At 40.3% G+C, this 24,971-nt stretch overlaps 1 protein-coding gene across 3 annotated transcripts in view; it reads right to left on the minus strand.

The window, feature by feature from the left end:
- Nucleotides 1–24,971, minus strand: part of PHF8 (PHD finger protein 8) — a 118,179-nt gene that overhangs the window by 72,541 nt on the left and 20,667 nt on the right. For all 3 annotated transcript variants that reach the window (XM_019710846.3, XM_019710845.3, XM_019710847.3), the window contains exons 3-8: nucleotides 9,661–9,746; nucleotides 9,175–9,283; nucleotides 6,031–6,191; nucleotides 5,287–5,428; nucleotides 3,663–3,849; nucleotides 1,660–1,822 (exon numbers count right to left, since the gene is read on the minus strand). In XM_019710846.3, coding sequence (XP_019566405.2) covers nucleotides 1,660–1,822; nucleotides 3,663–3,849; nucleotides 5,287–5,428; nucleotides 6,031–6,191; nucleotides 9,175–9,283; nucleotides 9,661–9,746 — 848 coding nt within the window. The remainder of the gene's footprint in view (nucleotides 1–1,659; nucleotides 1,823–3,662; nucleotides 3,850–5,286; nucleotides 5,429–6,030; nucleotides 6,192–9,174; nucleotides 9,284–9,660; nucleotides 9,747–24,971) is intronic.

Consider the following 24,971-nt stretch of genomic DNA (forward strand, 5'->3'; position numbering starts at 1 on the left):
TAATAGCAAAAAAGTGAAAACAATCCAAATTGACTATAAAATGATGAATGGATAAACAAAATGTAGTATGCCCATACAGTGAACTATTATTTAGCCATTTAAAGAATGAAGGAAGTACTGATACATGTTATAACATGGATGAACCTTGAAAATAGTATGCTGAGTGAAAGAAGCCAGACACAAAAGATCATATATTGCATGACTCCATTTCTACGAAATATTCAGAATAGGCAAATCCATATACAAAGAAAAATACAAAAGTGGTTGACAGGGACTAGGGGGAGGGAGAAATGGGGGGTGACTAATGAACACAGGATTTCTTCTTAAAGTGATGAAAATTTTCTGGTATTAGATAGCAGTGATGGTTGCACAACCTTGTGACTATTTAAAAAAAAATACTGAACTGTATACCCTTTAACATTTTTAAGTTTCATGGTATGTGAATTGTATCTCAAATTTTAATGCATATTTAACTAAATGAAAATTAAAACACAATATGTCAAAATACGTGACATAGCTAAATCAGTACTGAGGGGGAAACTGATGGCACTAAATGCTTACATTAGAAAAGAAGGAAAGTCTGAAATCAATAATCTAAGTTCCTGTCTCAAGACTGGAAAAAGGAGAGCAAAGTAAACCTAAAGCAAGCAGAGGGAAGAAAAAACAAAGATAAAAGCAGAAATCAATGAAATTGAAAACAGAAAGACAACAGAGAAAATCAATGAAACAAAAAGTGTTTCCTAAAAGTTCAATAAAATTGACAAACCTCCATTAATATTAACACAGAATAAGAGAGAAGGCACAAACAACTAACACCAGGAATGAAACAGAGGATCTCACCAAAGAACTGGAAGGCATCAAAAGGATAATAAAGAAGTACTATGAACAACTCTACACACCCAAATTTCACAAATTAGATAAAATCGATCAATTCCTTAGAAGCATAAACTATCACAACTCACCCATTATGAAACAGATACTTTGAATAGCCTAATAAAGTTAAAGGTAATTAAATGCTAATTAAAAACTTACCCCCCCAAAAAAACCTCCAGGTCCATGAGATTGCACTAAATTATTCTACCAAATGTTTCAAGAAAATTTAATACTAACTCTAAAATCAAGAAATTAAGAAATGAAGAAAAATCTAAAGAAATGGAGAAGCATACTGTGTTCATGCAAGACTCAACATAGTAAAAATGTCAACTTTCCCCAAATTGAGACAACTGGAGGACCTTTTCAAAATACATACACTCAGATCCCACCCCAGGCCTAGGCATGTATTGTTTAGGGGGGAAAGGCCCACCCTCAACCCAAGTCATTCTGATTTATAGCCTACAATGCCAGCCTTCCAGTCACTCAAAGTTACAGGGCTTAGAGTCCTGTTCTCTGTATGTCCACCAAGATGTCATCAGGCCACTGCAAAGGAGTCCATCAGCCTCCTCCTGCACCTCCCCACCTGAAGCCTCCCCAAGCAACCATGCTGCCCACTGGCCACCATGTGAATTTTCTTGAAGTCCAGTTCTGAGCCTTCAGCTGATAAGAAAGGGATATCCCACATAATCAGATCAACAAATTACGGGAAGGGGTTGGCTCTGGTGCCATAAGCTCCCTTCCTCATCCCGCCCTCCTCAAACGCTCCCAGAGGGGCCCAGGGAAGACCTGTAGGAATGAAAAGTGTCTGTCCTTGCTTCACAGAACACTTGTAGCACTTGTCCACCTGGTCCCCAAAGAACATCTCATCCTGGTTAGAGGAGCTACTCCAGCACTCAAAGAGAGTCAGGTTGGCATTTGTTGGGCGGATCAGGTAGAAGATCTTCTCACCCTGAAATAAAAAGAGAGTGAAGTGCCAGAAATATCAAGGTTTCCAGAAAAGTCCTTCAGGGGGTCTCCAAAAGGATATTCTCTCTCCCATGCTCCAAGACCATGTAGTATGCCAGAATTCTTTCCCACACCCATCCATGAATCGGTTTTATGTGGATTTGGAAAACTTCAAAAGGTGCTTTTGCACACTGCACTTTTAAGCTTCTATAAGACTGACAAAAATAATTTGGAAAGGGTATTTCAAACAAAATTGTTCAACTTAGCACAAATGTACACCAAAGGCACCTATTTCAGATGCAATGCCAAATGAAAAAATGTCCTCTATAGATGAAAAGATCAATACTACTAGCCCTAGGAGAATTTAAGGCCACATTACCAATGAGGAAAAAATTGAATTTGCCTTTAAATGCCATTTACAGAGAGTGCTCTTTTTCACACCTGCCATCAAAGCTAATAAAAGTTTAAAAGTTCAGTAATCGCCCAAGGACTTCTGGGAGATTTTATGTTACATGATTATCTGTTAAAAGAACATTTTATTTCCTAATTATGTTTTGCCTGAAAAATCACCAGATAGATAATTTGGCACAAAAGAAGCAAAAACCCACTAGCACAAAAATATCCCCAACCCACAGCTTGATTAGTTTAACCATTATTTTATGATAATAAATTTCAATGTAATGTAGAAAAGCAACACTAGAAATTATCTATTGCACAACTGGAAAGATTTGAATTAGATTAATACTAATGTAGATTAACAGCATTACATAAATATTAATTTCCTGATTTTTATTACTATACTGTGGTTATATAATGCCTTGTTTAAAAGAAAAATACACTAAATTATGAGAAAAAAGGACACCATGTCTGCAACTACTCTCAAATGTTTCAGAAAAAAAATATATATATATAACCATTTTATTATGTTTGCTTTAGAGAAAGAGAGAATATAAAACGGTAACATTTGGGGAATCTGAGTGAAGGGCACACAGAAATTCTCCCCATTAGTTTTGCAAATTTTCTATAAAAAATAAATTATTTAAAAATAAAAAAGTTAAATCTAACATTTGCGTAATAGCACTTTTATTTACACGCTCCAATTTCTTCATGATAAACCAATGGAAACTATTTCAGGATTGGTGATCATGTGGACAAGAGCCATATTCAAGTTTTCTGCTCTTTCCTTGGCATTTCAGATAAGAAAACTAAATAATATGAAGAATGGCAGAAAACAAGCAAAACTACTTAAGAATTTGTTTTCCATACCTCAAAACTCCTTTACAGTCATTGACAATCAATATGCTAATTACAAAATTGTTACAACCACAAAAGGGAAACTATCTACAGGAAGGCTGACATTAAAAAAACTTCTCATATATGCTCCATCCTGATGGTGGTGGCAGTTATGCAACTACATACAAGTGCCAAAACTCATCAAACTATACACTTAAAACAGATTAATTTTATGGTATATAAATTATACCTCAATAAAATTGGGGGAGGGGAAGTTTCTCATGTTACCAGGAATTTCTGCAGTAAATATGGACATTTCCATACACAGTGGTACGAGTATAGATTGGTTTAATTAAGAAGATAACAGGTGGAGAAAAAAAACACACATCCTCTGTTATTCAAAAACAATGTTAAGCATCATCAAAACAGTAGAGGCAGTTTATATGGCATATCCACTAAGTGCCCGACCCTGATAGAGCAGTTATATGGAAATGTCACCCAAATAGAATCCAGGAGGCAGGTAGGCCTCAGCAGCCTGTTTTGTGCTGCCACCTGAAACAAACAGGGAGGTCCAAGGCTGAGCTGCCTCCAGAAGCCATACCCATTCCTACCTTGAGCACATGGTACCAGACCGAGGTGCCGCCAAAGTCAATGTGAAAGTCTGTATAGCTATCCCGCACGCTCATGAGGCAGTACTTCTGCACATTGGGCCTCTCAAAGATACACTCCTCCGGCCACAAATTCTCCACCCATGAGAGCTTCCGAACAATCTTGGGTGTCTCTACAAGGTTAGAAAGCCTAGCAAGGAAGGGATGAAGAACAGATGTTAGCTGCTTGGGAACTGAGGTTGAAGTCGGAATAAAATACCCTCCATCCCCGTGAAAGTCACATAAGACAAAGCTGTTCCTCCACAGAATCCCCAAGGACACACAGGACACTTATTTCTGTAAGTCTGGTCAGCATCCTCATTCCACTCAGCTCTAGAAGTCCCAAGTTCCAGCTCCACAACCTCCCCCAGTCAAAGGTGATCATTTCCTCCTCTAAATGCTCATATGTCCCCTCCCCCCCTTCAGGGCCCACTCACTTGGCACTTGGTTTATAACAGCTATTGTACTGTCCCCATCTCATAGTGTCTTCGTTATGAGGAACCATCAGATAAACCTCTCCAGGCTCAGTTCCAGGTAAAGATGTGTTCCTCCTAAACATCTGGTTGTTTTTATCCTATGTGAAACCACAAATCTTGTAACACTGTATTCCTTTCTTTGTTCTGACCTTCAGGAAATTCAGTGAAAAGTCTACAGTCCTTCTCCACCAACTATCCAGATGTTCATACATATTTTGTGTGTAGATTGCCCACCAGATGTAGCCTATTTTCCCACCTTTATTTTCCTTTTATTCTAATTTTCTCTTTTTTCCCCCCTCTCTGCATCTCTGCAAGCTACTTCAAATAGTCTTTCAAGATGAAGTGAGGTGTAAGCAAACGTAGTTTTTTAAACAATCTTCAGGTTGTTTACTTTGCATGTCAAAGCCAACAGCAAGGGTTTCAATATTGTACTATAGTTATTGTAAGATGCTCCCATTGAGGGAAACTGGCTGAAGGATACACAGGACTTCCCTGTACATTTTCTGCAATTTCCTGTGAATGTATAATTATGTCAAAATTAAAAGTTAAAGAAGTAAACAATTAGACAGTAAGCTTCCTAAGTCCAAAAAGATACTTTATGATTTTTTGGAATCTCCCATGGTTCTGAGCACAGAGAAGACTACATATATCTATTGAGTGCATGAGCCCAGACAGAATGATTTAAAGGTTATAAGCTTTTTTTCTTTTATTTTAAATATAAAAAAACCTTATTCTTAGAGAAACTACTTGTGGGTAATTTTAGTAAATCTATTTCCAGGAAGAGAGGACCTATCTTGGGAATTAAACAAGTGACCATGCCACATTCTGAATACCAGCCAAAGGTCTAAGAAAGTTGTCATAGTCTTGAAGGAGATAAAAATTAATTAAAATAGCTAATGTATAATCAATCTATCCAATGCTAGACACTGCAGAGGAGAAATATGATTTGGTTGTTATAATGTGAGCAGCTCACCTAGAAAAAAGTATAAACCAGCTCCCCACCCCAAAGGAAGAAACCACTAGGAGGAAGGGAAAGGAACATTAACATATCCTCAGTATATCACAAGTTCCAGGCATTTGTCAGACTTTTTACTTACCCCTGACCCTCTTACCTGGTATCAGAGAATTCCAAACTAATGACATTGAGGACTTTCTCTCTCTTCCCACTGTAATAATATTTCACAAAATCACCGAGCTTCATTTTGCAGTCAGCCTGGCGGGTCACATCAATCACATCAATCTCTTTGTCAGAACCTGGAGTAAAGAGATGGGTTCTGTACCAAGTGGTCTCAGGGACCGGAGAAGAGGCTCCCATCCCCTCACCAGTCCTTAGAACAGCTTTACACTCAAAACCTCTCTCCTCAGACATTGTATTTGTATGTGCATGTTTGGAAGGTCGGGGTAGGAATCCCTCACCCTCTCCTTAGACTTATGTGCCGGGTCCAGGCTGCTAGGGCAATAGAACTGCCTGACACACAGCCTCACTCACAGTACAGTCCACCTGCCTGGGCCCTGCGTCCTCACTTCTTCTCTTCCTATCGTCCAAAAGACAACTGGTATGTGAGGGCAAAAGCCGAAGGCTTTCTCATCTCAACAGAGGACAGAGAGACTACCACCTCTGGAATTCCCAGGTGAAAATGGGGCTCAGCCTGGGGTTTTGAGGTCTATTAGGAAAAAAAGGAAGAGAAGACTAAGATTTTGATTCTAGCTTTGCCAAAGAATGACTCTGGGCAAGCCACTTCATCTCCAATTCTCCAGATGGCTAGAAAGGAAATGCAAAAGGTAGACTGGAGGGAAACGGTCATAGGTCTTGATGGTAGTGACCAATGGTAGTTAAGAGGGTCAGTGTTGCTTACCAACATAGTGTTCCACATCCCTCACAGTGAATGATGGTGAGGGTAACGTCATCCCCAACCCATCCTTCTTCAAGACTAGGATGGGCACACTGAAGCTATTCTCTTCCAGGTATTCCACGGTCAGTTGACTTCCAGTGGGCTTCAAAATCACTTCTTCTGAGCTGTAGATCACATGAGAGAAAGCCTGAGGACCAGGGGCCTTGCCACTGAATGCCTCACTGGATGCTGCCACTCACCCAAGTATAGGGGGTCTTTCTGAGGGGACCCAAGGTGGGCTGGCAACCAATGGCATAAACTTCATGTGCCAGGGAAGAAAGGACCTATCCAAGGCAATAAGCCAGGTCACTGGAATAGGTGGGGAGCTTAACCTACGGCATCCTATCAATAGGCTGCTCTGCTCCGGATGACAAAGGAAGAAATCAGTCAACAGCCTGCCCAGGAAGAAAAGACATACCTGACAAGTTTAGCTGATTTACTCTAACCCAGAGAAGCATTACCCCATTTAAAATATTGGCAAATATGTTTTGATTGGACTGTTTTTTAGTTGTTGAGTTGTATGAGTTCCTTATATATTTTGGATATTAGCCCCTTACCAGAGGCGTTTGCAAATATCTTCTCCCATTCGGTTGGTTGCCTCTTTATTTTGTCAATGGTTTCTTTTTCTGTGCAGAAGCTTTTTGGTTTGATATAGTCCCATTCATTTACTATAGCTTTCACTTCCCCTGCCTTTGAGGTCAAATTCATAAAGTCCTCTTTGAACCCTGAATAGACATTTCTCCAAAGAGGACATACACATGGCCAATAGACATATGAAAAGATGCTCAACATCACTAATCATCAGAGAAATGCAAATAAAAACCACAATGAGATATCACCTCACACCTGTTAGAATGGCTGTCATCAACAAGACAAATAGTAACAAGTGTTAGAGAAGCTGTGGAGAAAAAGGAACCCTCATACACTGTTGGTGGGAATGCAGACTGGTGCAGCCATTATGGAAGGCAGTGTAGAGGCTCCTCAAAAAATTAAGAATAGAATTACCATATGACCCAGCAATCCCTCTCCTGGGTATATACCAAAAAAATCTGAAAACATTTATCCGTAAAGATATAGATATACACGTATGTGCTCCGATGTTCATTACAGCTTTATTTACAGTGGCCAAGACATGGAAACAACCAAAGTGTCCTTCGATAGATGACTGGATAAAGAAGTTGTGGTATATATACACAATGGACTACTACTCTGCCATAAGAAAAGATGAAATACTGCCATTTGCAACAAAATGGATGGATCCTAAGTTATTATGCTAAGCGAAATAAGTCACACAGAAAAAGTCAAGAACCATATGATTTCACTGATATGTGGGATATAAAACTGAAAGCAACAAAGGAACAAGACAAACAAATAAAGAAACGAAAACTCATTGACACAGACGATAGTTTAGTGGTTACCAGAGGGGAAGGGGGGAAGGGGTGGTAGATGAGGGTAAAGGAGGTCAAATATATGGTGCTGGAAGGAGAACTGACTCTGGGTGGTGAACACACAATGTGATATATTGATGATGTATTACAGAACTGTACACTGGAAACCTATGTAATTTTACTAACCATTGTCACCCCAATAAATTTTAATTTAAAAAGTTTTTTAAAAGTATTGGGAAATAAAAATAGTGATGCAAAAAATGAAAGCAACTTTTACAACCACTTTCTCAACACGCATACTTAATTAGAAAACGGGAGTTTTGGGGTTTTTTTTGTTTTTGTTTTTTTAATCATGCTGGAGAAAAGATGGACTACTTAACAAGTTGTGTGGGGATGAACATCTGGAAAAACATCTATTCACTCTTTACATAACTCTAGCTAGATCAAGAATCAAACTGAAAAAAAAATAAAGCCATAAAGTAGTAGAAAAAAATATAGAAGAGAAAAGGCCCAGTAGTCATTAAAAATAGTAATAAACAGTAATAAACACATTTTCTAGTGGGAACATGAAATGGTATATCCACTTTGGAATAATTTGGCAACATTTATAAACATTTTTAAAGCACATACTCTTTGATCTAGCAATTTCACTTTTAGGTAGTAAATCTACACATACACTCACCCACATATGCAAAAACTTAAGTACAAAGACATTCACTGAAGCATTTTTTCTAATAGCAAAATACGAGATTTGATTTAAATGTTTGTCAACAGATGTTTGTTAATTATGTATTCATACAATGAAATACTACACATCCATGAAAAATAATGAAGAACATCTGTATGTGCTGCTACGGATTGATCTCCAAGATATATAATTTAGAGTTAAAAAAAAGGAAGATGCAGAACAATATAGTGTGTTTCTATTTGTATTTTTTTACAAAGAGTGATACACACACACACACACACACACACACACACACACACACAAACAACACACGTGCTTGTATAAGCAAAAATTATTTCTGAAAGAATGCACAAGAAACTGGTTGACTTTGGAGAAGAGACCTGACGGGCTTGAGGAGGAAGGGAGACTCACTGCCTTTAAACAAACAGATAAAACAAAAAAATAGTAAGTTGAAGAAACATTTATAATTCTAAACATTTCAATTATAGGAAAGCTGGAAATAATCAAATGAATTAAAAACTAAGCTAAAGAGAGTGCTTCATTCATTAATTTTTCCAACTTATTATTTCTGCTCAATTGAAATATTTTAATAAGCCATCTTAATTTTTTAAAAAGGAAAACTATTTTTGTTGATTGCAAAAGAAATACATGCCCAGTCAAAATTTTTTTTATTATTAAAAATGAGTTTCCTCTTCTCTACAATGAGACAATTAAACTTTCTGATCTTTATGACTCCTTCTAGTTGTAGCAATCTTTGGGTGCATGTAAACATTGTCTCCTGACTTAGGTGAAAACTGCCACCCAATCTACCAAAAGTTTCCACAAGTGGACCTTAATGTACTGTGCACATCAAATGAAACTCTAGCAATGTTTCTCAGAAACTGATTAAAATGGAAGATCCCTCCCCAGAGGGAACTTGCAGAACACTGCAGAACACCCCCAAATGGGAGAAGCAACTAATGGGGCAGCCAGTGGGAAATCTGGGAAGAGATGGTCCCAGCTTCCTAGAGCCCTGGAGTAGGGGTAACTCACCTGTCAAAGGTCCTACTCCGGAGCTCTCGAATGAATGTAGGGCTTCCAGTCTTGACTGGCTTCCCCTTGTGTGTATCATGCCCTTTTGAAGACACACGGCGTTTTTTCACTAAGCCAGAAAGAAAAAGACAGGAGACCATAAGTCAGAATGGCCTCGAGCTATGGTTCCAAGACAAAGGCTTCAGTAGACCCTGCTTCTCTTCCAATCTAACTGGCCCTTGGAGCATGTGGGGTCAATGAGACCCTCACAGATTCAGGAAAGTTCCTGGTGAGGATAGGTGTCTCCTTTGGGGAATACCTAGGAAGGGAAGGAGGTGAAGCTCTGTACTCTGCCCTCTCAGCGGGGCAGCTGCTGGCCTGCAGGGCCTATGTAGGCGTCTGCTATTTCCCAAGGGAGATGAATCTGAAGTAATCTCCCTTCCACGCTACCTTTGCTTTCTCTCTCTTCTGGCCCATCTTCTCTTAGAAACCTTAAGATCTACTTACTAATGGAGGGCCCATGTAAGACCTCACAGTTGGGGCAATGGTAGAGGTCAATGTCAGCAGCCTTCTCCTCTTCAACACCAACACAACTAGAAAAGAGAAACACGGAAATTTTATTTTTCATAAGGTCCAAAACTGTACAGTCCAGAAAACATGGCTATTTACAGTTAAATTAATTCAAATTAAGTAAAAATTTAAATGCAGTTCCTCCATCACACTAGCTACATTTCAAGTGCTCAGTAGCCACATGTGGCTAGAGGTTACCATATTGGGAAGATTATCAAACATTTTCATCCATGCAAAAAGTTCTACTGGACCACACTGGTCTAAAAGAATTATTGCAGAGTTAAACATGTACAGACAGTAAAATTTCATTAAGACTCAAAATGGTCAAAGCTGAAAGAGACTTTAGAGCAGTGTTGTCCAATAGAAATATAATGTGAGCCAAATAGGTAATTTTAAATGTTCTAGTAGCCACATTAAAAAGGTAAAAAGAAACAGGTGAAGTGAATTTTAATAATATTTTGTTTAACCAACATATCCAAAATATTATTTCAACATATAATCAAAAATTTAAACTTTATTGAGCTATTTTACTTCATTAAATGAAAAGGACTAAAACAGTATTTTATCGTCAACAGTGGTTCTGAGCAAAGGATTACAGGTAATCATTTTTTCTCTTATCTGTGTTTTCTAATTTTCTACAATGAACATGTGTGACTTCATATTGTAATGTCTAAAAAATATTTAATTTTGAAAATTTGAGTTTGCATGTATAATAAGATGGAAATCTCACAAAATTAAACCCTTCCTCACCAAAGAAGTCATCAGCAGCCTTCCAAATAACTTCTGGCTAAGATCAAACTCCTAAAATCTTTTGGTCAGCCACACACAGCAGGGAGAATAAAAATAGGGCAGAGCTCCAACTGTTTCAGCCAAGGTCATGCTCACAAACTAACTTCCTGGGATCAGGACCCACCACTTTCCCGCCTGCTAATCCTAATGCCTGTAAACATGCCGTATAACAATAAACTGAGGATATCACCATCAACTTGGCAGGATTTTTTTAAGGACTCAGATAATGTATATAAAGTCCCTAGCACAGTGAGCTCAGAGTCTGGTACACAGTAAGTAGTCAGTAAGTACTAGCTAATAGTTTTTCACCCAGTCTAGATCTCACCCCTCACCTGCCTAAACCTTCTTTAAATACATTCTCCAGACCTTGTAGCATTTCTGACTCGCACCCCTGTTACCTTTGAACACTGCTCCGGAAGGAAGCCCTCTGGTCATCTCTCTTCTGAATTTTCACCCCACATAGTCATGTGCTTTCTCTACCCCAATCATCCACTGCTCATCACCTTTCCCAACTTATCTGTTATACTACCAGCAACCCCCTTCCTTGGTAAACAAACCTCTTTATATTCACATCCCCTTCAACAAACCCCTTCTTCACCTTCTGGCTTAACGGAATGCAGGTTCTCCTATGAGAAAACCATTTTTTCTGTACCAGTGCCACTCAAAGTGTAGTTCACAGACTAATGTGGTAGTGAGATAAGTACAGAAAGAAAGTAAGCATCTAAAAACTTTAATGGCAACTTGGCTGAGCAATTTTATGTCTGTTGAATCTAATAATAAAAAATTGGGGGTTATCTTTTGTATAGCTTTTTTGTTCATACCATTTTTCCAGTAATTGATTTTTGTGAGTTGAAAATTAAAAAGTCTAGGAAGCACTGTGCTAGAGCCGTCAGATAGATACTGTACATTCTCCCAGACCCTTCTAACTCGGGCCTTGGCTGGGGGTAGATGTCCTCCTCACTCTCCAGTGAGATTTCGAGATCACCTCTCCTCTACCTTTGTATAAGATCTCTAATCCTCTGAGTTTCGTATCATCCGACCATACAATACCTCTTCAATGTCAGCTACTCATCTCCCCAACATACTCCCTTCACTCACTGAAGAACCTACTCACAAATTCCTCTCTACCCAACTCCAATCAACATCCCACATGACATTTCTATCAATCTAGAGGCCCAACGTCCTGGCCTTTCAGCTCTTTGACCTTCTCATCTTCAGAGTCTGCTGCCTCCACTCCCATTTCAGCTACCAACTCTCATGGCCATTCCCCAGACCTGGTCAACTTGCAGTGGCTCCACCTGTGAAATGTGAAATTCATACATCATACTCTCTGACCACAAGTATATCCATTCAGCTTTCATTCATTACTCCTGTTCATTGCCCTCAAAATCCCTTGCTCCTACCTTTAACCTATTCACCTATTCTTGACTACCCTTCCTTCCTATCTTGGATTCCAGCATGCCTCACTTCTACCATTCCCTTACAGATATCCTCAACTCACTTGATCCACTGCCGTTCCATTACCCCCACCTGCAAATCCCAACCATGGTTCAACTACATAACAATGCACCATTGGACATGGCTGGCGAAAAATCACCCATTGGATTGGTGCCACAATATATTCATTGTCCAAAATATCTGAGTCACAGAATAGCCAACACAATATTGAAGGAGAAGAATAGAGTTGGAAGACTGATACTACCTGACTTCCAGACTTACTATAAAGCTACAGTAATCAGGACAGCATGGTATTGAAAGAAGAAACAAACAGATCAATGGCACAGAATGGAGAACCCAGAAATAGACCCACATAAAGATAATCAATTGATTTTTGACAAAGGAGCAAAGGTAATAAAATGGAGCAAAGACAGTACCATATTTTGCCAGGTATAATGCGCTCCCATGTATAATGCGCAACCATGTTTTTGGCCCAAACTTTCAGGGGAAAAAATGTTTCATTTTAATTTTTTAATTCAAATTTTTATTTGTTTACATTTAAGTACTTGTTTTTGGTATTATAAAGGAATTTTGGCATTTATTTTCTAACACATTATGGTACAAGAAATTTTATGTAACAATAATTACAAAACACAAGAACAGATGCAAGGTACAAGAAATTTTATGTACCAGTAACAAATTTACGATATTTATGCATCACAGAAGGCCAAGAACTCTTTGTTGTTGCAAGTTTGTCATAAGTTCAACAAAACTGATTATCGTATTCCAGGGTATCATTTTGCATAAGGATATCATTATTGATTTCTAGAGTTACACTTTTAACTCATAAGCATAAATAAAAGAATTAAAGGGATGGTCGGTTAGCTTAGTTGGTTAGAGTGTGTTGCTAATAACACCACGGTTGCCAGTTTGATTCCCGCATGGGTCACTGTGAGTTGTGTCCTCCTCAAAAAAAAAATTTAATTAAACACATTTATATAGATATGGAATCTACCCATGTGTAATGTGCATCCTTATTTATCCCTCACAAATTTAGGCAATAAAGTGTGCATTATACACAGCAAAATACGGTATTTTCGATGAATGGTGCTGAAACAACTAGACAGCCACATGCAAACAAATGAATCTAGACACAGATCTTACACCCTTCACAAAAATCAACTCAAAATGGATCATAAACCTAAATGTAAAATGCAAAACTATAAAACTCCTAGAAGATAACATAAGAGAAAATCTAGATAACCTTTTGTGTGGCAATGCCTTTTTAAATGCAACACCAAAGGCACAATCCATGAAAGAACGAACTGATAAGCTGGACTTCATTAAAAATAAAAACCTGCTCTTTGAAAGACACTGTCAAGAGAATGAAAAGACAAGCCACAGACTGGAAGTAAATATTTGCAAAAGACATATCTGATAAAGGACTGTTATCCAAAATATACAAAGAACTCTTAAAAGTCAACAATGAGAAGATGAACAACCCAATTAAAAAAGATGTGAACAGACACCTCACCAAAGATATATAGAAAAGGACATACAGATGGCCAATAGACATATGAAAAGATGCTCAATGTCACTGATCATCAGAGAAATGCAAATAAAAACCACAATGAAATACCACCTCACTTCTGTCAGAATGGCTATTGTCAATAAATCAACAAATAAATGTTGGAGAGGATATGGAAAAAAGGGAAGCCCTGTGCACTGTTCATGGGATTGCAAATTGGTGCAGCCACTATGGAAAACAACATGGAGGTTCTTCAAAAAATTAAAAATAGAACTACCTTATGACTCAGCATTTCCACTCCTGGGTATTTATCCAAAGAAATCCAAAACACTAATTTGAAGAAATATAAGCACCCCTATGTTTATTGCAGCGCTATTCACAATAGCCAAGATATGGATGGAAACAACCAAAATGCCCATCAACAGATGACCGGATAAAGAAATTGTGGTACATTTATACAATGGAGTATTACTCTGCCATAAAAAAGAATGAAATCTTACCATTTGCAAAAATATGGATGGACCTAGAGAATCTAAAGAACAGAATAAAAGAGCAAACAAAACAGACACAGAGGTACAGAGAAAAAAACTGATGGTTGCTAGATGGGAGGGGGTTGGGGGATAGGGGAGAAGGTGAAGGGATTAGAAAGTATAAACTGGTACTCACAAAATAGTCATGGGATGTGAAATACAGTATGGGGCATATAATCAATAGTGTTGTATAGATTATGTAGGGTGGCAGATGGGTACTGGAATCATGGGGGCATCACTTCATAGATTGTATACATGCCTGAGCACTGCACTGTACACCTGAAGCTGATGTAGAATAATACTGAATGTCAACTATAATTAAATATATATATATATATATATATATATATATATATATATTACACACACGCGCACACACAGTCACGGGATGTAAAGTACAGCATAGGTAATAAAGTCAATGGTATTCTAACAGCTATCTATGATGTCAGAGGTGTAGTAGATTGAGGGGGGCTATCACTCTGTGAGGGGTGTAAATGTCTAATCATTATGTTGTTTTGTAAACCTGAAACTAATATAAAAAGTAAAAGAGAATAAAAATAAAAATAACAGCAAAAAAATAGTTTAAATTGGGGGGGGAGAAGATATACAGATAGCAAACAAGCGTATGAAAAACTGCTCTATATCATATGTCATTAGAAAAACGCAAATTAAACCAACAATGAAATATCACTATACACTTGTCAGAACAGACAAAATCCAGAAGACTGACAGCACCAAATTTTGGAGGGGAGGTAGAGCAACAGGAGCGCTTATTCGTTGCTGGTGGGAATGCAAAATGGTACAGTCACTTTGGAAGACAGTTTGGCGGTTTCTTACAAAACTAAACATACTCTTACCATACAACTGAGCAATTGCGCTTCTTGGCATTTACCCAAAGGAATGGAAAACTACATCCACACAAAAACCTGCACACAGATGTATATAATCAGCTTTATTTACAATTGCCAAAACCTGGAAGCAACCAAGACGTCCTTCAGTAAGTGAATGGATAAACTGAGGTACATCCAGACAATTGACTATTACTCAGTGCTTAAAAGAAATGAGCGGGGCCGACCCGGTGGCTCAGGTGGTTGGAGCACCATGCTCCTAACACTAAGGTCGCCAGTTCAATTCCCACATGGGCCAGTGAGCTGCGCCCTCTACAGCTAAGATTGTGTACAACGGCTCTCCCTGGAGGTGCACTGCCGCAGGCTGCTGTGTGCTGCCATGAGCAGCTGGCAGCCGGCAAGAGGTGCCGTGAGCTGCTGTGAGCGGCCTACCCGGTGACCTCAGCCCGTGGGGGCGGGGAGGGGGAGCACAAGGCTCATAATACCAGCTTGGGCCAGGGAGCTGTGTCCTACACAACTTGACTGAGAAACAATGGCTTGAACTGGAGTGGCGGGGAGGTGGAAGAAGGGGAAAAGGAAAAAAAAAAGGTTAAAAAAAAAAAGAATTGAGCTATCCAGTCATGAAAAGACACGGAGGAAACAAATGCATATTACTAAGTGAAAGAAGCCAATCTGAAAAGGCTCCATACCGTGTTTCCCCCAAAATAAGACCTAACCAGAAAATAAGCCCTAGCATGATTTTTTAGGATGACATTCCCTGAACATAAGCCCTAATGCGTCTTTTGGAGCAAAAATTAATATAAGACATAGTCTTATTTTTGGGGCAACACGGTATTTTATGATTCCAACTATGGGGACAGTTAAAAGATCAGTGGTTGCCAGGGGTTAGAGGGAGAGAAAGAGATGAATAGGTGGAGCACAGAGGATTTTTAGGGCAATGAAACTATGCTGTATGATACTAAAATGTCATAACGGTGGATACATGTCATATTATACATTTGTCCAAACCCACAGAAGGCACAACACCAAGAGTGAACTCTCATGTAAACTATGGACTATGGGTGATTATGATGTGTTAATGTAGGTTCATCAATTATAACAAATTACCAGTCTGGTGCAGGATGTTGATGATGGGGGAGGGGGCTCTGCATGTGGGGGCAGGAGGCATATGGGAAATCTCTGCACCTTCCACTTAATTTGGCTATGAACCTAAAATTGCTCTAAAAAATAAAGTCTATTAAAAATAAGCGGGGTCATGCTGTCTGACAATCCTCCCATATTTCCCTGCTCAGTTCTCTCCCATTATCCACAGCGGCTATTTCAAATATCTGACCCCACTACCTCCCTCTTCTCTCTCAGCAAATGACCCTATCGCCTACTTCTTAGACAAAATGAAGTAATCAAAAGGGCACTACATCAATTTCCCACACTGAATCCACCTCCTTCTGCACCCATCTTTTCCTACTGTTACAATGAAAGAACTATCCTTCTTTCTTCCCAAAGTCAGCTTTTCCACCTGGGTCACATTTTTTTTTTTAAATCTTCTCAATCAATAATCCCTTCTTTTTGCAGTATCTTCAACTCCCTCTCTACCTTCTCCTTCACAACAGCACGTTAAACAAGCTCACTGGACTTTTAAGACAACAAAGACAAGATCCTCCCTCACTCCTGTCTGTCACTTCACAGCTAAATATCTTCTTTGGTTAAACCTACCTGTACAGCTTCATAATAATTTTAAAGAATAGGTATCAGTTATACGTGGTACAAAACTCAAAAGGTACAGAAGCACATACAGTGAAAAGTCTCCCTCCTACTGCTAGTCACCGGGTAGTATCCAGAGATGTTCTATCAGAGCCAAACCTATAAAAAGAATTTGTTAGGAGTTTCTGTGTACTCTTTCTCACCCATTTGCTGCAGTCCGATTTTAGTCCCCACCTTCTTTAAAACAGATCTCACCGATGTCCTGACCTCCTTACTGATATGTGCAGTAAGTGTTAATAGTTCTCTCCTTTATCTCACTTGACCTCTTCGCACCATTACCACAGTGCCAACCCTGGGCTCTGTCCCTTTCACAAGCTCTCTACCTTGGACTTCCAGAACACTGCACTTGCCTGGTGCCCATTCCTTCAGCTAACACTTAATGAACATCTTCCAGGTCCTGGTCTAGGTACTGGGGAGACAAAGAAACAGAACAAAGCATACAAAAAGCCCTGCCCTCATGGAGCTGATATTCTAGTGGGGGAAGCAGACAAACAAGAAAAAAATCAATGTAATCAGTGAAATACACTGTATGTTAGTGAGAAGAGCTAAGTAGAAAAAATAAAGAGGATTATACACGCATGTGTATATACACGTGTATCTACACACACACACACACACACACACACACACACACACAGTGGGGGCATGCCACTAGTATTGATATTTTAGGTAGGGAAGCCAGGGATGGCCTGACAAAATGACTTTTGAATAAAGACCTGAAGGGAATAAGGGAACAAGCCCTATGGCTATGAGGGAAAAGCATCCCAATTAGAGAGAACAGCAAGTACAAAAGCCCTGTGGCAAGAGCATGCCTACATTATTGTAAAGCAACAGATGTGTGGGGGGGTAAGAGACAGTGTTCTGGAATAGAGGGAGCAAGCGGACAGTCATAGGTCAGAAAGGTAATGGGCTTGTGTCGTAGGGTCCTGTAGGCCAGCATGAAGGACTCTGGCTTTTCCTGAGTGAAGATCTGGGTAAAATCCACAGGAGGATTATGAGCAGGGATGTGATGTGATGTGATCTTAATTATGTCTCTGGCTGCTCCTGTTTCCCAGTGCATTCTTTTTCTCCTGTCCACTCCTTAAATGTTGACATTTCTCAGGCCCTCCTTCCTGGCACCCTTCTCACCTCACTCTCCCTCTCCCTCGTTGATCTCCCCCAACTCCCAGGGCTCCAGGTGCCTTCTATTCACCTACAACTGCAAGCCAGATCTCTTTGCTGAGTTTCAGGCACCTCCCTCGAAATGCCTCCTGGGTATCTCTACTGAATAAGCAACCCACTTACATCAAATTTAACATGTCCGAATTAAATCTCTCCCCCTGCCTGCCCCCTAAACCTGCTCCCTTTCTTAGCAACGAGGTCCGTAAGCCAGAAACCTGGTAGCCACTGAGGACTCGCCTCTCACCCTCTCCCTCAAGTAGACCCCGAGTAGGCATTCAAGTATCAAGAACTTAAAACTTTAAGGTCAGACTGCCTGGGTTTACATCCTGGCTGTACCTGTGACTTACTAGCTATGGGATCTTGGGCAAATTACTTAACCTCGGTGCCTCAGTTTCCTGATCTCCAAGGCAGGGCTAAAAACTGTATGCATATCATAAAGTTGGTATGAAAGATAAATGAGTTAATTTACATAAAGTGTTTAGAACAGTGCTTGGCACATAGGAAGTGTTCTGTATGTGTTGTATTACCCAAGTTATCACCGTGTCCTATCAATTCTAGCTCCTAATTAGCTATCAGTTGTGCTTTTCTGTCATCCTCATCGCCCCTGCCCTAACCCAGGCCGCTATTATCTCTAATAGGGATTATGTCCTGCCCTCCTAACTGGGCTCCCAGCCTCTACTTTGCCCGCACCCAACTGGCCCTCCACACTGTAGCCAAAGTAATCATTTAAAAAAAAATTTGACCCTGTCAAACCTTGCTCAAGAGCCCTCACAGGCTTCCTATTTTTCTTAAGGTAAAATATAAACTTACCATGGCCTTGCCTCTCTGGCCTCACCTCTTGCCCCTCACACACAGCATCTGGCGCAAATAAACATTAGGGACCCCTTGTTCACAAAATGGGGAAAAAAAGCTTTATCCTTTATTCCACAGTCTCTCAACTTGTCATGGGGCTTTTTATTTGCTATTTACTGTCACACTCTCTTGGGCATGGGGTGCGTGCAAGACGTCATAGGCCATGTCCTGCGACTCAGTGCACAGGCTGCAGGCACCTGGCCCTGACTCTCCTGCACCCAAGCCTGGCACCCCAGGCAGCCAACCAAGAATTTGTTCGGGGAGGCAGGACCACACATGAGGGAAAATTATTAGTCTCCAGGACACAATCCATTCTCCCACGGAACTTCAGATATGAAACACAAATTCAAAGGTAAAATTATTAAGAATTTTATGAGAACAATCACAGAGCATTAAACCTCAAGCTTGGGGTTTATCCAAATATGATGCTGTATGTTACTATGGTAGTCATATATTCACATGTATGGAAGGCAACCCTGCTCTGAAAGGCCAGCTGGACTCTCAGTGCCATGCTCTTTCTGGTCTCTGGGTCTCATCACACGTGGCTCCCTGTGCCTAGAACATTCCTGCTCTTCCTTTTCCTCATGGCTGTGGCGCCCCCCCCCCCCACACACACACACACACTATCCTTATTTCAGCACTCACCACGGGGACTTGCAACTACTCATGTACTTGTGTAGGGATCTGGCCCACAGGCAGTCAAGGTCCCCGGCTCCATGGGAACGCGGTTTATCAGCCAGCCAGTTCTGTACACAGGCCGGCAGTCAAGGTCTCCGGGCTTCTCCAGACGCTGTGTGCCTGAGAGCAGCCTGCAGGGCCTGCCAGATGATTTCTCCCATGGAATGCTGTTTGTTTTGTTGTATCTGTATAACCTTGCTTCTTCTCCTCCTGAGGGCAGAGCACTACCCCTCCCGGAGGCTGCCACTGGAAACTCTCCCTGGTCTGGAAGTCTCAATAAACCTACGTCCCACACTCAGCCACCTAGTGTGTTCCTTGGGCTTGCGGCTTCTCAGGCCCCAATCTTGGAACATCTCGGACTCAATCTGAACAACTTGCTATCTGCCTCCACGACATTCAGCAGATAGCATCTATCTTGCTCACCAGAAGTCTTCACCGTATCCATCTGTCTCCCAGTCTTGCTTTATTTATTATTCAACCCAAATGAACAAACATTCACTGGGCTTGATGACTCCTCATATCGGGAAGGCAGATGGATGAAAATCAGGCTTCTAGCGGCACTGTCTCAATAATTATCACCTGTGATCAAGGGTCCTAAATGTTATTTTTGCTTCCTTGGTGTAGAAGGTAATTAGCACCAGGTCTCAAGATGAAGATGAATTATCCCCAATGTATCTCGCAGAGTCTGGTGCATGCCAGATAATCAATATTTAAGTAGGTGAGTGCATAAATTCAATACATATTCAGAACCGCCACTGCCCTCATGGAATGGACAGTCTGGAGGGGGAGACAGGTGAGGCCAGAAGAGTTTCATAAATGCTATAAAGTAAATAATGCAAGGTAAAGAGATGGTGAGTGAATGAGTACATTTGAAGCCTGCATAAAAGACCTGAGAAAACGGATCTATGAATTATACATGACATTTAATCTCCGCAACAAATCAGGGCATTCTGTACAGTATTCAGAGGCACTATATCACAGAGGTTAAAAGTAATGACTTGGGAGCCAAACTGCCTGGGTTCTAATCTCACCTCTGCCACTTACTAGCTCTGTGAACTTAAGCAATTTCCTTAACCTCGCTGTGCCTCAGTTCCTGCATGTATATGATGAGACTATTAATAGTACCTCACCTCATAGGGTTGTTATGATTAAATGAGCTAAAATAGGTAAAGAGCTAGAGTACCTGGCACATGATAAGTATTAGCTATCATTATCATTAATATTATTCTAATTTAACAGATGAGAAATCTGAGTAACTAAATAACTTGTTGGCCATTACAAAACTAATAAGCAGCAAAGCAGGATAAAAATCCAGATCTGGGTGACTCCACTATATCACCACAATGTGTCACTAGAACATAGTGCGGGGTCAGCAGTAGTCAAGTGCTATGAGCACACAAAAGGGGGCACTCAGTTCTTCCAGGGCCGTGGAGGCCGAGGACTGGAGAAGCTTGACAGGTGACGAGGCTGCACAGGAGCCTGTCTGGCTTATCTGCTCAAGCTCTGCTCTCTGAGGGTGCCCACAGAGCCAGGTCCTGTCACCACCTGTACGCTGGAAAAAGCATATCTTCATCCATAAATAAAGAGGAAAAAGAGCGTACTTTACCTTTCTTCATTATTCAAAAAATACCAGAAAAATCCAAATCAATTTCTGGTTTTCTGCAACAACCTGGACCAGGCCGAGCACAACCTATAAAAACAGGGATGGACCATCCCTAGCAGCTGGAGAACCCACTATTCCCAACAGTGGCCCCCCGCCTGCAGGCACTCAGGACTTGAAGGAGTACAAAGGACACTGAATAAGTTCCAGAGCTCAGGGCAAGTTTCTTTTTGGTCTACCCGGTCCCTGACACTTGTTTTCCAATAACACGTGTCACTACATTCTGGATGCACTGACACAATCACTCCACATGCACTCACATGCACACAAACAGGCTGTAACCGCTGTCTCCAAAAAAAACCCCAACCAAACGAAAAAAAAACTGTGCCTCCTTCAGTCATTGCCCCATTACTCTGTTCCCTGTATACCAAGACCTCTCCAAATGGAGTCATCACTGAGTACTTCCTTTCACAACTCCAATCTAATCCATCGGCAAATCCTGTAATCAATATAGATTCAAAATCCAACCACTTCTCATCACCACTGGCTCTGAAACAAGCCACCACTGCCTAACTAGACCAGTGTTTCGCAAATATTAGGGAACACTTGGAGGGCCTGTTAAGCTAGATTCCTGGGCCTCATCCCCAGAGATCCTGACTCAGCAGGTCTGGGGTAGGGCCCACACATGTGCATTTCTTTTTTTTTTTTTTTTCTCTTTTTCTTTTTTTTTAAATTTTATTTCATTAAATTTATTGGGGTGACAATTGTTAGTAAAATTACATAGATTTCAGGTGTACAATTCTGTATTACATCATCTATAAATCCCATTGTGTGTTCACCACCCAGAGTCAGTTCTCCTTCCATCACCATATATTCGATCCCCCTTACCCTCATCTCCCACCCCCCACCCCCCACCTTCCTTACCCTCTGGCAACCACTAAACTATTGTCTGTGTCTATAAGTTTCTAACAAGCTTCCAGGTGATGCTGACACTGCTGGTCCAGGGACCACACTTTAAGGAATAATGACCTATAGTAACCCCCAAACTCTACCTGCTTCCACTCTTGCTCCTCACCTTGAGTCTGTCCTCACCACAGCCAAAGCCTAAACCAGATCACAAGTCTCCTTTGTGCAAAACCTTTCTGTGGTTCCCATCCCACCTGGAGTGAAAACCAAGTTTTTACAATGACCAGTAGGACTCTATACCTGTGGTTCTCAAACGTTAGTGCACATTAGAATGACCTGGAGGGCTTGTCAAACCATAGGTTCTTAGGCCCCACCTCCAGAGTGTCTGACTTGGTAGGTCTGGGGTAGGATGCAAGCATTTGCCTAACCAGTTCCCAGGTGATGCTGATCCTACGGGTCCGGGGACCACACTTGGAGAATCACCACCCTACATGATCTGCGCCCGCCCCCAACCCAACCTCTATCATCAGTTTCTGCTATTCTCCCTTCACTCACTCCGTCCAATAGCATCGACTGGAATGGTAGCACGCCAAGAGTGCTCCACACTCAGGTTCTTTATTTTCTTGACCTGGAACACTCTTCCCCCACTTACCAGCATGGTTACCTCCTTCACTTTTCTTTACGCCTCTGCTCGTGTCAGCCATCCATAATCACCCTATATAAAACCACCAGACCCCCAGCGCTGGGCACGGCACTCCAGCTCCTGCTTACGCTGCTTTATGTTTCTCTCTACCACTTATTATCACTTGACATACTATATATTTACCTGCTAGGTTTACTGTCTGATGCACACTGCTGTAGCCTAATTTAACAGATGAGAAATCTGAGTAACTAAATAATTTTACTGTCTAGAATAATGCCTGGCACGTAGCACGTATATATTGAGTAAATCAATACATAAATGAATGAATAAATAAATCCGTATTATTTTCTAGCTTGAGATAATCTAGACAACCTGTGTCTTCATCTTCATCAGTTCTTAGCCCACTCCTTGGCAAACAATAAATATTCAATAAATATTTACTGCATGAATGTTCTAGGTGATAGCCAAAACTTAGTTGCTACTATGTGTCAGGGACTGTGCTAGATGTTCTACAGACATTCTCTTACTAATCTTCACAACCATATGAAACATGGATTTTGTTTGTTTGTTTTAAAGCTGAGAAAGCAGAAGCTTAGAGATGTGAAATGACCAGCCCAAAGCAATAGAGCTAGTAAATGGAAGAGCTGGGATTCCACGTCAGGTTACTCTGACTCCCAAGCCATTCTTCCTCCAATATGCCTCTGTTTCCAAAGCAGATTCTCATTTAGCTCCCATAAGTCAGTCCCAGGCATCATGCCGATCAGACCCTCCACTATATCCTAAATTTTCAGGACATTCCTTTTGGAGACACTGACTGCCCATACATGTTCGCCATTCCAAACTCCTTCCAGGGGGGCTGAGGCAAAAAGTATGCTACCCCAGTAATAAAGGAACAGTTCTGTATTTTGATCATCATGGCTACACAAATCTACAAATGTGATAAAACTGTGTAGAACTCAATACACATACACACAAATGAGTACATATAAAACTGGTAAAAATGAAATAAGATGGTGGATTGCACCAATGTCAGTTTCCTGGTTTTGATACTGTACTATAGTTACATTAGATATGAGGAAAACTGGGTAAGGATATACAGGCACACCCCATACATTTTTTTTTTTTTTTTGCAACTTCATGTGAATCTATAATTATTTAAAGATAAAAATTTATTTAAAAATTATGTCACTCCAAGAGACATTCCCAAGAGCCTTGACAGAGCAGGCTGTCCTCTGATCCTTCTAACTCTACAGCCTACAAGACCTCCAGGGCAGGGGTTCTGCAGTCCATACATTATATCTAGTAAACCCTGAATATTAATGGTGGGACTTCTCTTCCCTTTTCCACGCACTCTTAAAGCTGTGGGTTAGCCTTCTGCAGTTTCAGAAAAAAATGGTGTTCACTTCAGCCTGATTTCACTTGGAACAAAAATGTGAATTGCATGTGAGTTTACAGGCCTGATTTTCTCTATCTCCCACAACGTCTTGAAAATAGCTTAACCTGAATAGTGCTTTATACTATCTATAATATTGGCTCTTATAGTAAGAGTCCAAGAGACCAAGGTTTGACTCATTTTCAAGCAACTAACTGGCTATGTAGCTTTGGGCAAGTTATTTAATCTCATGAGAGAAAATAATAGCGCCAAAGAGCTATTGTAACAATCAATTGGTCACATGATTCTGGAACAATATGGAATAGACTCACTTCTCTCCACTCTTCCCACTAAAGTACAGCTAAAAGTCTTGGACATTACATGTATATATATAAAAGGCAAGACAACTCTGATATTTGGAGAGAACAAGGCAACCTGACTAGGGACAACAGGACGTGAGGTAGTGACCGTGGGGAACCTGGACTTCCACTCCCACCTGGCAGTAATGACGTGGAACCCCCTTCTCCTGCCATTGAAGTGCAGTGTCTGAAGAGACCTACAAGAACAGAAGATGTAATATCCAGAATCTCATAATACCTGAAATATTTAGGATATAAATAATCGCTCGTCGTATCAAGAACATGGAAAATCACAACTTGAATGAGCAAAGAAAATCAATAGTCTCAATAGTAAGATGACACAGATGTTGAAATTATCTGACAATAATTTAAAGGAATGATCATAAAAAATGTGTCGATGAACAATTACAAACATGCCTGAAACAAATGAATAAATCGAAAATGTCAGCAAAAAGACAGTCTCCACAAAGGAATAGAAGATACAGAAAAGAACCAATGGTACTTTTAGAACTAAAAACCATAATTTAATGGGCTCAACAGCAGAATGGAGACAACAGGAAAAAAATAAACTTGAAGATAGAACAATAAAAATTACCCAACCTAAATAGAAAAAAATAGACTGAACTATGAACAACTATCCACCAACAACTGAACAACCTAGAAGAAATGGATAAATTCTTAGAAACATACAAACTACCAAGCCTGAATCAAGAAGAAAAAAAAATTCTGTACACACCAATTATTAGTAAAGAGATTGAATCAGTAATAAAAGACCTCCAAATGA

Source organism: Rhinolophus sinicus, chromosome 18 (assembly GCF_057876585.1).
Source record: "Rhinolophus sinicus isolate RSI-liver-muscle chromosome 18, RSI-T2T, whole genome shotgun sequence".
Taxonomy (NCBI): Eukaryota; Metazoa; Chordata; class Mammalia; order Chiroptera; family Rhinolophidae; genus Rhinolophus; species Rhinolophus sinicus.